We start from the raw sequence: 14153 nt of genomic DNA, 5'->3' as shown, positions 1-14153 counted from the left end.
AAAAAAAAAAAAAAAAAGAGAGAGATGTTTACAGGCAAATCACTATAGTCGGTGGCTGTGCAGTGTCCTAACTGTGGTCGTACTGAAATACTGAGACCAACAATCTGTTACTGGAGCTGAGAGCTTGAGAAATCTCAAGTCATCAAATGCAGCAGGCATGGGAAAACGATAGCCTTTTATTTGTTAAGGAAAATTTGAGCCAGGCTTTAATGGCACATGCCTGTAATCCTAGCTTTCGGGATGTGGAGGCAGGAGAGTCAGGAGATCAAGGCCAGCACTTGGGTATATACGTGAGGACCCCATAGTTTGCATGCCAAGCTTAGTAACAGTTCATTCCCTTGGAGTCTAATCTGAAAATTAGTAAATAAATAAAATGAATTGAGACTTTGTAAGATGTTTTATATAATGTTATACCTCCATTATTAGAGATGATGGATAAGTGTATATAGGGGGAACACACACACACACACACCACACAACCCCACCCTATAAGTCATACAAAAGACTGCTGACACTTTAAAATAGTAGAGGAAAAAATATCTAAAGTTTAAAAAACAAAACACCCCCAAAGCTAAAAAGGCTACCTGGCATGTATACTTACTTCATGGAGAGATCACGTACCATAGCTTGGCAGCCGGCCCTGTCTCGTGATCACAAGCTATCTGAAGGCTTTGAATGATGAACAGCAGCTTATTTTAGGGCACAATGCTTGGAGTTCACATACCGTCTCTGCATGGGGCTGCTTTTCCTGATGCTCCTCTATTCTGTATATACCAACACGAACATTCCGCATTAAATGTTTCCATCCTCAGCTCTCCCTTGAGTGTGTGGAAAGCCATTCCATGTGCACTTGCATCCAGACCACACGTCTGGCAGAAACAGCAACGATGATGGAATTGCACTATTGTGTCTTTATATACTATTGTATCTTTATATACTGTCAAGCACTCCACAAGCAGTCAGTAAGTTTGATGGCTTCCTCAAGAGAGGAGGCTTTTATAAGTTAAAAGCTCCTGGAGCTGCATCAGCTAGAATGAACGCCAGTGCAGGCAAAGGAAACACTGGAAGGTAAATCCTTTCCCCAGAATCCAGTGTTCTACCTTTCTTATGTGGCCATTTTTCCCCACAAGAATTGTAAGTGTGAGCGTGTGTGTGTGAGACATGGATAAATGTGTGGGTGTTGTTCCTATGTATATGCAGAAGCCAGAATAAGGAGCTGGCTGTCTTCCTTAATCACTCTCTGCCTTCCTGCCCTGAGAGGGTCTCCCACTGGATCAGATGCTTGCTGCTTTGGCTAGACCACATCTCACTGTACAACAATGTGGAGATGCATTTTGGAGCCCATGCTGTGACAGATACCCTTCAGACTGTCTCCTGAGAATTATCTGTGTGATGCTCTGTCACAGTGTCTGTCGTGCTATGACACTGCCCATTTCTGATGTATTACGTGAGCTGCTTTACATAAATTTTTACATTGTCATTGCATGCCTGGCTCTTAGCATGTGCTCAGATGTGTTCTGTATCAATGAGCAAATGATGAAATCTGGACTTCAGGTCAGACACATTTCAAAATGTTTTTAAAATTCCTGCTTAAGCCAGGTCCACTGAGAAGACTGGCACCTTTTAGGATGATTACAAGTTTAAGTTTTGTTAAGAATGTGTATTCAGAGCCAGAGAGATTCTCAGTGGGTAAACGCACTTGCCAACAAGCTTGGTGTGTTGAGTTTCTAGAACCCACTCTAGCAAGCTGTCCCCTGACCTCCACACATGACCAGGAGCATGAGCTCAGGCACAAATCAATAAATAACTACAAGAAAGAATATATTTTCACATCTGATTACCTCTTATCTTTATAAAGTAGAATAAAGTTGCTAACTAGTTCATACATTATATCACATAGCTTAAAATCAGCACTGCAAAAATACTTGATATGTTCAAAATAACTTGTATTTTTCTGCTCAAAACTGGTGGGATATTTTAGCCAAGTGCCTTTACAAAGGAACTTATGTATATAAGCACTGTCCTTGAGAGGGTCAGTAAAACAGTTTGCAGCCGCTCCAAGAACTTGGTGTCCTCGAGTGCAAACATACAATTTAAAAGTATTTTTATTCATAAATTACATATTTTGTATCATGTTATTGGATACAGCTATTACAGCCTAAATGATCACTGTATAATCAACTTACTTTCTTCTTGTAGCAAACATAACCAAGATGAAATAAAATTATATTATTCAAAACTTGAAGACTGGCTAGATTGCTTGCCAGTCTGACCCAGTGGCATGTGTCTTTGGTACCTGGAAGCAGTTCTTTCATGACTAGGGCATGTGGGACACCATAGTACTGACTTTACTTGGAGACTGAAAATTCTGTCTTCTACCCCATGGCTCACAGGCTCCGCCCTTAACCAGGTATCTCTGTAAACAAGGACCAGAGCTGGCTGCAGCACTTACCAACCAGTACCTGACCGCTCTTCATAGCAGAGCCTCCTGGCGACAGGCCATGCACCACGAGCCTCTCTCCGTCTGCCTGCTTCCCACTCCGTCTCCAGCTCCACTTGGTCTGATGGATGATTCCCACCAGCACTTCCAGGAGTCTGACCTGTTCCCTGGCTTTGATGGCCGTTAGCTTTTTGGGGTTGATATAGACGGTCACATCCTTGTACCGCTGCTGCACAGTGACTCCGGTCTTCTGGGTGGACTGATGTTTCAGAATGGACACAGGCCCATTGTTGCTGCTGTTCTTCTTGTGGTGACGCTTAGGTAAAAGGCTTTTGCTTTTCAAGATCTTGGTGAAGCGCCGGAGCTTGGGCTCACACTTCTTTCGTTCTCTGGAATCGTCCTCTTCAATGATGATCTCCTTCTCACTGAACCTGACATGGTTCACATGGTTCACAGTCTGGGACTCTGGAAGGAGGCTCTCCTCCTCCTCCTCACTCAGCTCCAGGTAGAACAGTTCTCCATTCTTCTGCACACTGTCCAGCCACTCAGGCTCTAGATCACTGTGGGAGAGAGAAAAGGCCACCTGAATGGTCATCCAACGTGAGAAAGACAGCTTCACCTTCCTGTGTAGGAGGGGCAGCAGCCTTGACAGCAGAGATGGAGGCGGGGCGGGGTGTAGAGTTTTAAAGATGGGGGGGAGGGAAGCAAATGGGCAGAGTGATACCAAAGAAACCAATAAAGGGGGGAGGGGTGGAGAACTTTTTAAAAATAATGTATCAGGTTGTATTTTTAAAAATAAAACTAATTCAGGCTCAGATCTATAGTTCTAGCACTTAGGAAACTAAGGCAGGTAGACTGCCATGAATTCAAGGCCAACCTGGGCTACACAGTGAGTTCCAGGCTACAGAATGAGGCTGTCTCGAAAGACAAAAATAAAGCAAAACCACAACCCCAAAACTACTTCAGAGGCTGGGAAGATGCTTGCTGCATTCGAGGTGGGAGAGAGCTTGCCACAGAACCGTGAGGACTTAGGTTCAGATCCCCAGCACACACAGGAAAGCCAGACTGGGGGAGGATGCTATAGAGCAGTGACCTCTGACTGACATGTTCCCTCTAGGAGTGAAGGGGGAGGCTCACAAGATTTCTATCTCACTGGAGATAAAGAAAATGCCCCATGTCTGGGGAAGTAAAAACGTGAAAACTCTAGAAGGCCCAGCTTTACAGAGAAGACAGGAGCTGCTGGGGAGAGACCCTCAGCTGCAGCTGTGGAGAGCAGACACTTGGGCACGTGGAATTGCCCATTAGCTGTGCACAGGGTTCTAAGGCTTTGAAGCTTCACGAGAGCTGGGGTGACATACTTGCTTTTGAGTTGTCCTGCCCCTCGTAATTGACCCCTTCCTAAGTCCCGTTAGTGACCCCAACAAAACCTCACTGATTCACCAAGTCTCACGTTGCTGTCCAGTCTACCATGGGTTCCCCTTCTGAGGTGAGTAGAGATGTAAGCGTGTGTCTTCCCAGAAAAATGGTAGCACATGTCTAGCTCAAAGGGTGAGCTCCAGGCTCAGTCAAAAATGCTGACTCACAAAATAAGGTAGAATACAACAAAGGACAATACCGTTATTAACCTCTGGCCTCCCCTGCGCAAATCTGTAAACACCCACGTTCACAAACATTCCCCCCCCCTCCACAAATCCATCCCCTGTGTAGTTATATCTCACTTTGGTTATCTCAGAATTCACATTAGCCATTGAAAGTGTGATCACCTGTATAGTAGCCAGCTGTGCGAACACATCCTATTTGCACGGTGAGTACTTAGGACGGCTTTGGGCTACAATGAGGCTAAGCATCACGTACTTTGTCCAGATAACAATTTTCAGAAAAGCAGCAGTCATCTTTCCATAAAGTGCAACCATGGCTGAATCAAACCAGCTCTAATCATAGTTCATAATGAGCCTGGCTGTAACCTATAATCTCTGCACAGCTCCTCATTAGCAGCAAGTAAAGCCAACACTTTACATAACTCATCCTGCGGCTGCAGAAGAGCACAGAAGGGAAGCTGACTATTACAAACCCAAATTATGGCCATTAAAACTATTGAAACAGCATTAAAGAGCAAAAACATCCACACTGGGCAACAACTGATCACATTCTGTCCTGTTTGGAGTTACAGTCTGCCTTCTGAGCTGCCATTCTGTAAAGTGACACTTGTTTCCTTATAAAGCCCCATGAGAAAGGGGTTCTCAACCTTCCTAATACCTGGTCCCTTTAATACAGTTCCTCACGTTGTGAGCCCTCGCCTCAACCATAAAATTATTTTCATTGTTAGTTCACAGCTGTAATGTTGCTACTGTTACGAATTATTTGTGGTTTTCAAAGGTTTTTTAGGTGACCCCTGTGAAAGAGTCATGAGCCACAGGTTGACAGCAGTCATGTAGTCTGTGTTCTAATTGTTCAACCAAATAGAAAAGTTTTCTCTGCTTTCTTAAGTGTTTATTAGCAACTCTGGTTCTCTAACTTAAATTTTTGTCAAACACTGATTTCTGAATACTATAAAAATGAGTCCCCAAAATACAATATCCTATTACTGCCCTGTTCTGTATAGCTGGGTAGTAACACAAAATTTTCAAGTATATGAATCATTAAAAAAAAAAAAAGGCATAGGTGTCTCAGAATACCACAACTAACTGGTCTAGCTTGTTCCACAAACTTGGCATCCTTTTAGACGCCCAGTATCACTGACCACAGGTCACCAGCCATATACACTGGCCACTTCAATCTCACCTTCTATCCTTACACAAGTCAGTGTTCAACCACTCTGCAGCTCTGCTCTCCAGATTCCAAATAACTGTGTGCCTACTCTAAGCCTTTAGGTGACAAATGACCAACAGTCCTTATTGGTGCACAGAGGACAGTTGAATCCTCACTGGTACACTGTGGACAGTTGGATCTTAACTGGTACATTGTAGACAGTATGATCCTCACTGGTACACTGTGGACAGTCAGATTCTCACCGGTACACTGTGGGCAGTACGATCTTAACTGGTACATTGTAGACAGTATGATCCTCACTGGTATACTGGGGACAGAATGATCTCATGGGTACACTGTGGACAGTATGATCTTCACTGATATACTGTGGACAGTATGATCAGGTTTCACTGTGGTTTGCCTATGAAGTGTTCCCCAAACACTGATGTGCTAATGCTTGTTGCCAGGCAGTGAGCTAGAGAGGAGAGAGACCGTGAGGGTACCATCCACTGATGGACTCAGATGGCAGGGCTTTGGGGAGGAAGGGACCACTGGGAGCATGCTATCAAACCATGTTCTGTCCCCTCCCTTCATGGCTGCCATGAGGTTAGCAGCTTCCTCTGCCATCATGCACTGTTTCCTCCACAGGCTCAGAAACAGAGCCAAGAATCAATGTCTTTGAAATCAGGAGCCAAAATAAACCCTTCCTTGCTTAACTAACCTGTCACAGCACTGAAAAGTGACTGACCCCTAATAACGGACATTCGTGTCAACTTCAGAAATGCATGGTTCGCCTGTTTTAACATCTTATTCTTGCAGTTTGCCATGTTCTTCATGTTAGATTCACGAACACCTTTTCATTTGCTAAATATAAGGCTGGTTCACCTGAACTGTTTAAATCTGAGTATGAATTCACCTTTTGGTTATGCTTTAAAGATCCATGTGGGCAGAACGAAGCAAGTACACAGGACCAGCCACTGTGGTAAAGAAAACACGTCTGCTGTGACATCAAGATGGCTCAGCAGATAAAAGTGCTTGCCGCCAAGCCAGACAACATGGGTTTGATTCCTGTCACCCACACAGTGGAAGGAGAGAACAGACTCCACAAAAAGTTGTTCTTTGTTCTGCATGTATGGTACACGACACATATGTAGTTGTACACACATACTTGCAAATACACACAATGCTGTGATAAACAAAACAAAATCAAGGTTAAAAAATAAATACCTTTGCTTTGTGAGGAAGAGAAGCTGAGAAAGAACCCAGGCTGATGCACATGGTAGGTAAAGGACAGAGGCGTAAAGGAGAAATGGCAGGAGAGGGTTAGGGAGCAAAAGAAAAGGAGGAGTTAACAACTGGCGGTCATAGAACGGGGTACAGGGCGGACATCGCCTTTACCCAGAGATGGATGCTAGGAGACCAGGCATGGGCTAAGAAACTGTCACAAACCACAGGAGATTAAGATGAACTGATGACGGGTGGCAACATGATATGCCGGGTGGAATCCTGGAACCAAAACAGAACAGTAATAGAAGAGCGGTAACATCCAAACCAACTCTGGAGTCAGCTCAGACCAACGTTAACTTCTTCCTGATGAGCGAGTAACAGCTGTGTAGGATGCAATGTCAGAGAGAGAGAGAGCACAGGAGCACCTTTGCAACTTTCTGTAAGTCAATGCTTAAGTCAAATTTTAAAAAATTCTTTTAGAAAAGGAATGAATTCTAGCTGTTTCAATCCACATTTTTGTAGCACATGGATCTCAAGAGTCAGCAGTAGTGTAGTTTTAACACCTCTGAGACTCCATGGTACAAGCCAGGAAGTTCTCGCTGTGTAATGTTTTCCGTGAAAGTCACCGTTGTTTATATTACTTTTTTCTAATCAGAGACAACCTTAGGTTTACAAGCTGCTTACAGGTCTGAAGGTGCTTTGACTGGTTTCCAAGACCCTCAGTGATAATGTATGCGGGAGCAGCATCCTGCCCAGAGGAAGATTTACCAATGTGAAAATCAGCACATTTACTTACAGCTGTACCATAATATGTCAAAGGAAAAGGGCTTAAGATAATGTTAGTAGCTCTCAACTCTTAATGTGTTCTAAAACCCTCAGGTTTATAGGAAACCTTTTATTTTTCCCTTTCTGAAAGTTATATGACTCTCTTAGGTCTTCATTTGCATTAATGCCAGAATTATTTTTTTTGTTTCATTTGAAACAGCATGGCAATGCCCTTAACCACTGCAAGAGCCACACAGTACCCTGACCATTACATTTCCTCATTTAAGGAAAACAGACATTTGCACTACCCCAAATAATTACATCCTCCTCTTGAAAAAAGTACAGTGCATTTTACCAAAGTGGTCACCACATAGTTATGAGACACTAACAGGTATAACAGCAGGATAACTTTAGGCACAGAAAAAACTGCACACAGTAGAAAACAAAACAGTGATGGGGTGATATGGGGTGATGGCTAATGAGTGATAGCTAATCTCAGCTGTCATCTTGACGAGGGTTAGTCTTAGATTCAGTCTGTTGCTGTGATAAAACACCCTGACAAAAAACAACAAGGGGATAAAGGTCAAAGTTCCAGAGGGACAGAGTCCATCAGACTAGGATGCCATGGCAACAGGAAGGAAGGCATGGGAGGCAGGAGTAGGGAGCTGGTTGAAAATACTTCATTTGCACACAGGAAGCAGATTGAGAACAGGAAACAGGGTCATGCCATAAGCCCTCAGAATCCTACCTCAAATGCTGTACCTCCTCCAGCAGGGCTCCATTCCTCTAGAACCACCCCGGCAGCATCACCAGCAGGGACCAAGTGTTTACAGCCATGAGCCGGTAGGGGACATTTCACATACAAAACACAACAGGAGCGAGAATCATGTAGGGGACAAGTCTCTGTCATGGCTGAGACTGACTATCTATATTAGAGTAGCCTCTGGGCATGCTTCTGACTATCTGTATTAGATTAGCCTCTGGGCATGCCTATGAGTGGTTGTCTGCATTAGCTTAGTTGATACAAAAAGACCTACTGTAAATGTGGGTGGTACCATTCCACGAACTGGGGTCTTGGACTGAACAAAGAGGAGGAAGTTAGATGAGCATTCATTGATCTCTGGTCCTTGGCCCTGTGTGCAATGAGCCCAGCTGCCCCAAGTGTGTGCTACAGTGACTTCCTGTTCATGATGAACTACACCTTCAAACTATAAACCAAACACACCCTTCCTTCTTTAGGTTATCAGGTACACTGTTCCAGTAGCGAGATGAGGAACTACGACATCATGAAGTTAGTACGACGATCATCTGGTGCTCACTTGACCTATTCTGTCTTCTTGGGCCTCTGACTCCTGGTACCATCTGGATTTCACTTCTCATAGTCTTCCAAAGAAAACCATCATCCTAGATGCTGGAGCAGCTTGAATGTGGCAACTTCGGGTGGCCTGATGCTCTACTAGCCTTAGTCACCATGGGAACAACAGAAACCTTGTCAGAGAAAGCATGTGAGAGAAGACAGAGGGAGCAGCTGAACCCACGACTAAGTACTCACAGCATGTAGTCTAATTTCTGTACCAGAACTGCAGCTATGCTCCTGAGGAGCCCACTGTCACCCCTCACCCTGCAGCCGACGGGGCACACCTCTATATTGCTAAATTAGATTATAATCCAATATGGGCAGAATAAAAATCATAGATCAGCTGCACATGTACGCTATGCTAAGGCTTTATTGCACTTTTATTTTATTCATTATCATCATGGCGGGAAGCACGTCAGAGTGCGGGCAGACATGGTGCTGGAGAAGGAGCTGAGAGTTCTAGTCTGGATCAACAGGCAGCAGAAGGAAACTGTGCTACACTGGGTGTAGCTTGAGCATAAAAGAACTCAAAGCCCACCGCACACTGACACACTTCCTCCAACAAGGCCACACCTGCTAATAGTGCCACTGTCTATGGGCCAAGCATTCAAACACACTAGTCTATGTGGGCCATTCCTTTTCAAACCACCACAGAACCTCAGCACCGTAAGGAATGAACAGGAGAATTACTGGGGTTTGTTGACTGTCAGCCTACTTCCAGGCTCAGTGAGAGACCCTTTCTGATAGGTGAAGACAGCCAGTGTCCACCACTGGTCTCAATGAGTACATGGGCACACACACCTATTATGTATACTACATACAGAACAAAGACGAACTAAGCCAGGAAAAGAACTTTCAAAGTTATCTTATGGAATCTAAGGATGGGGAGCCACCGAGCTTTTGAGAAGAGCAGGAAACATGGTTTAAAACTGTGTTGTCTTTTAAAGATTTATTTTAAATACTTTTATTAATTCTTTGGATAATTTCACATAACTGTATTTTGATCATATTCACCCCAACTTCCCCCATTAACAACTTTCAGACTCACCCCCACCTATATCCCCACAACTTTGTGTTATTATTATTATTTAAAGAATTCATCAAGACCAGTAGTGCTTCTACACATTCCTGGATATGGGGTGATATATTGGAGCGTAGCACACTTATTAGGAACCACTCCCTTTCTCAGAAACCATGGACCATCCATCATACCTCAGTTAGGGGTAGGGATTCATGAACCTCTTCCCTCCAGACTGGAATGTTAACTTGCTTGATCTTATGGATCTTAGTGACAAATCTTAAACCTGTGTGCTTAATTTGAAGTGACCACAGAATCCAGAAAACCAGAAAGAGATTATTGATGGGGAAGAGAATTGTGCATGCGTGTGTTTGTGTGTGTGTTCCTGTGTATTAGAAATCAAACTCCGGTCTTCCCCTAAAACAGTACATGCTATGTTCTTAATTATTGAACCATTTCTCTAATCTTTTTTGTTATTGTTTTTGGTTTTCAAGATAGGGTCTCTCTGTGTAGCCCAGCTAACCTGGAACTCTCTTTGTAGACCAGGCTGGCCTCAAACTCACAGAGATCCTCCTCCTGTCTCTGCCTCCTAAGTTCGGGGGTCAAGGATGTGTACCACCATACCTGGCTCATCTCTCCAGCCTTTAGAACTGTGTTTGAGAAAGTAAGTTCTTGCAGCCGAATGACTGAAAATAGAGGCAGAGCATCTGGATCTGTTAGAGGTGAGGCCCATGGAGTGTGTGAGAGAGGAGAGGCAAGCCCCTGCAGTAAGGCAGAGTGGAGAGGGGAGAGCCCAGGGTGTGAGCACAACAATCACGTCTAAAGATGTAAACCAAGATGGTGGAGAGAGGATGAGGAAAGGCAGGAAGAGAATTCCCTCTAACACACTCAACTACCAGTGGGCTGAAGTGGCAGCTGGGAATTACCCTTCCTAGCATTGATCCACTTCCATGTTCCTTATCGTATTAAACTACATGAGTTTGTAAGAGAACTAATTAAAAGAAAAGCCAGGGTTCAGAACAGGAGAAAATATGGCACCATGAATATGATCCTGTTAGTCACTGAAGTCACTCATGGCCACGCCAAACCCGAGAGGGGGGGAGAACTACTATAGTAACAAAATAAAAAAGATAAAACAGAGACTAAACTGTTTTTTCAAAACTCTGGAAAATACAAACCCACCTGCAGTGGTAGAAAGCGAGCGGTCATAGGGAGAGAGGGAACGCATGGTCTCAGACCGATGGAGACACATCTGGGTGAGATACAGTGTGCGAGGCTGATGGATGGAAGTGCAGGTCTCCACACATGCCTTCATGAAGTGACTGAAAGCCTCAGGCACGTCAAGGCAGTATGTGCTTTCTTCTCCAGCCAGCCTTAGTTAAAGTAGAAGTTTCTCAGCTAGAATCTATTTTATGGTCACCCCTCTTCTTGTCCCTCAATCCTAGTTATAAAACTAACAATGACAGAAAAAAAACACTTTAAAATTTTTAAATTGATATCATTAAATTGATAATCAATGTTGCTTCAGTGAACTGGTAACTGCACAGCAAAGCACAGACAACTGGCTTCACTGCTAAGGAAATTCCTGGTTTATTATCCTGAAGCAATCAGTGGGTCCCTTAACCTGGTTCTCTCGCCAGTTTTGTCTCTGAAGCCCATGTACCAGGTTTAGACATAATGGTATCTTCCATCTAAAACCTCCCTCTAAAACAAGCCAAAAATAAATCTACTAAAAGAATAACCCAGGGCCAGAGAAATGGCTCAGCAAGTCAGGGCATTTGTTGTTTTATGACCTATGTGTGATGCCCTGAACCCACAGGGTAGGGAGGAGACAATCAACTCTTCTAAGTTGTCTTCTGACCTCCATACTTTTGTTATGGTAACTGTAAGCAAGCATACATACATATGCACATATACACATACACACACATGTAAATACACACACAGACACATATATGCACACATTAAATATTTTTAAAAGCTTACCAGGATGTTATCCTAAGGCAATTTCATCTCAAAAATAATAAACTTACTAACGTGATCATATGCAGGACAAGCTGCATTTTGATTACAAACATGCACGAAATAATAACTTGCAAAAAAAGAAGAGTCAGTCAGTAATGGGAATCTTGAAAGTCCAGGATATGGAATATGCCTTTCTCTCTACGCTTCATAGAGATCACAGGGGTAACAGGCAATTTGTATCTCTCTGATTTGAAAGGTTCAGAGTCAGTCTGAAGCCTTCCACTGGAGTGGTTCTTCCCAAAGCAGGATGACCCAGCTTGCATGAAACTGTAGCTTATGGCAGTAAGTACCTAATATTATAACAAAATATTTGAACAAAACCTTCCCAAGGCAGGCCAGCAATTTCCCCCTCATGTTACACATACCAATGAAGGAAAAAAAAAATCTGAATCTTGGAAGGAAATAATCAGCTGAACACTTTGCAATAAGGGTGTATTATCAAGACAAGAACCCTGGAATATTTGGAGTGATTGGTAAATGACTGATAAAGACATAGACACATGTACTCTAGACCATGAAATACAGGTTTTCCTACAAGCTTCTCAAGAAAATCCCACTGGATGCTGGATACTCTGTCAGGAGTTAGGTCGGTGTTTCTGTGTCCATGGTAACAGTACAAATTATTTCTAGGATAAAAGTGTGTGACTCAGATGCGGAGAAATCAAGCATGAGGGCCTCATCTAAGGCTTCCATAGCACAATACCATTCTGCAATGTCCATTTCCCTCCAGGAAACTGGTGACATGGCCATGTCCTGGTTAGCTTTAACTAACCAGGTTTGATACAACCTAGAATTAGCTAGGAAGAAAATCTCAACTGAGGAAGTGCCCTAAGTCAGATGGATCTGTGGGCATAGAAGGGATTGTCTTGATTGATAATTGGTGTAGGTCCCAAGCCACTGTGGTCCTGAAACTACTTTAAAAAGCTAGCTGGCTTAAGCATGTCTGCCTGCCTGCCAGCCTGCATTGCCCCCCATGTTTTCTGCCTTGCAGCTTTGGCTGTGAAGTGAGTTCTCTGATTGGAAGTACTGCTATGTAGAATGGCAAAGCAGGCCTGCTTCAAGATCCTGCCTTCAAGTCCTTCGCTCATAATGGACCCTGGCCTGGGATCTAAGTTGCCTTTGGTCATAATTTCTTATCACAGAAATGGATGTGAATCTAGAATAAACCACAAAATTTTACATCAGTTTTTAAGATGACAACAACAGCTTACAAAGTTGAAATTCTTACATCTGTTCAAAGTTTTAAGAATACAGTCCCTCTGTAGTAAGCTTCTAGAGTGAATTTAAGCAGGGTTTTCCCTTACTTTTAGTGACAAAACGAAAGAACATGTTATATACTGTTGGTTGAAGATGGTCACAATTATTTGTAACTGCTAGTTCTAACTGCACATAAAATGTTCTCCTAAAACTATGAATGGCCTTTGGGTACACAGTGGCCTGAACCCTTTCACTGGGAATCATTCACTGTAAGTTACCAGTAGCTTTTCAAATAAGTCCTTAATCCATAGCAACAGGGATAGATTCCTTAAGACTTGAAATATTGTGACTTGAAATAACTCATTTATAGCATTACCAATGATTCTGGCTTGAAATAAAAAACTCTGAGGTTGAATAGAAAAATACAGCATGAATATCCTGAAGCCAGAGAAGATGTCTTGATAGTGAGGCTCCTCTTTCTGCTATCATTTCCACAAGAGAAAAAAACATCTCCCCAATATAAAATAGTTGCTTTATAAAGTGTGTGTATGGTGTTTTCCCCCAGTAAATACTTAGGAGTCTGAGGGTGCATTGGGGCTTCATAGGTTAGGTGCCTTTGCAGCTCTTGGAGAAGACTGGAGTTCAGTTCCAAGCACCAACACGGTGGCTCACAACCCAGGAAACTCTAGTTACAGGGCTCCAATGCCCTCTGCTGGCCTCTGTGGGCACCTGTACTCATGTGCAGATACCCACACAAAGACACACAGGTACATATAATAAAAAATAATAAAAATAAATGTTAAAGAATGCTCTGGAGTCTAAGACACAAGTGAAATAAGAAGGTAGTGCTGCAGGGTAAGGTTCACAGAACCCACCAGAAGGAAGGGACTCTCTTATCCAGAAACTGCAGCAAGCAGGCCAGCACCCCGTTCCCCATGCGTGCGTGCCCAGGACACAGGACCGGCAGTCTCCTGGAGCCTTACGTGTCACTGCTGGCTGAGGAGTAGGAGCCCAAGCTGCTGGCCCCGGCGTCGGAGTCCCCTTCCTCCTCTTCCTGTGAGGACAGGTCTTCAGGGAGCTCGGGCGGGCGCCCACGCGAGTCTGCCCTCGCAGAGTCCGCCATCCTCTCTGTCGCGAGAGCTCAGGTGGAGAAACTCAGACTCCAGAGCCCGCCAGCCGCGCCTCCAGCAGCGCCGCCATTTTGCCAGGTCGGCCCACGTGACCCCAGTACTCAGCTGCGATTGGCTGGGGCGCCGGTTGCCTGGGAGATGGGGAAGCTTCCCTGTACAGACGCGGAGCATTTTTTGGGAGGCTGTGCAAACTTGGCTGTTTGGCACTTCCCCATGCTCTTCTACGCGTCGAGCCAGGCGTTGATT

At 44.0% G+C, this 14153-nt stretch overlaps 1 protein-coding gene across 1 annotated transcript in view; it reads right to left on the bottom strand.

Annotated features, from left to right (window-relative positions):
* Positions 1–13900, bottom strand: part of Intu (inturned planar cell polarity protein) — a 61338-nt gene extending 47438 nt beyond the window's left edge. The window contains exons 1-2 of the mRNA XM_028764344.1: positions 13761–13900; positions 2453–3000 (exon numbers count right to left, since the gene is read on the bottom strand). Coding sequence (XP_028620177.1) covers positions 2453–3000; positions 13761–13900 — 688 coding nt within the window. The remainder of the gene's footprint in view (positions 1–2452; positions 3001–13760) is intronic.
* Between the last annotated feature and the right edge of the window lie 253 nt (positions 13901–14153).

The sequence above is a fragment of the Grammomys surdaster genome, unplaced genomic scaffold, assembly GCF_004785775.1.
Source record: "Grammomys surdaster isolate TR1022 unplaced genomic scaffold, NIH_TR_1.0 62, whole genome shotgun sequence".
Taxonomy (NCBI): domain Eukaryota; kingdom Metazoa; phylum Chordata; class Mammalia; order Rodentia; family Muridae; genus Grammomys; species Grammomys surdaster.
The sequence above is the reverse complement of the archived record's forward strand: the minus strand, read 5'-3'. Positions and strand labels throughout refer to the sequence as shown.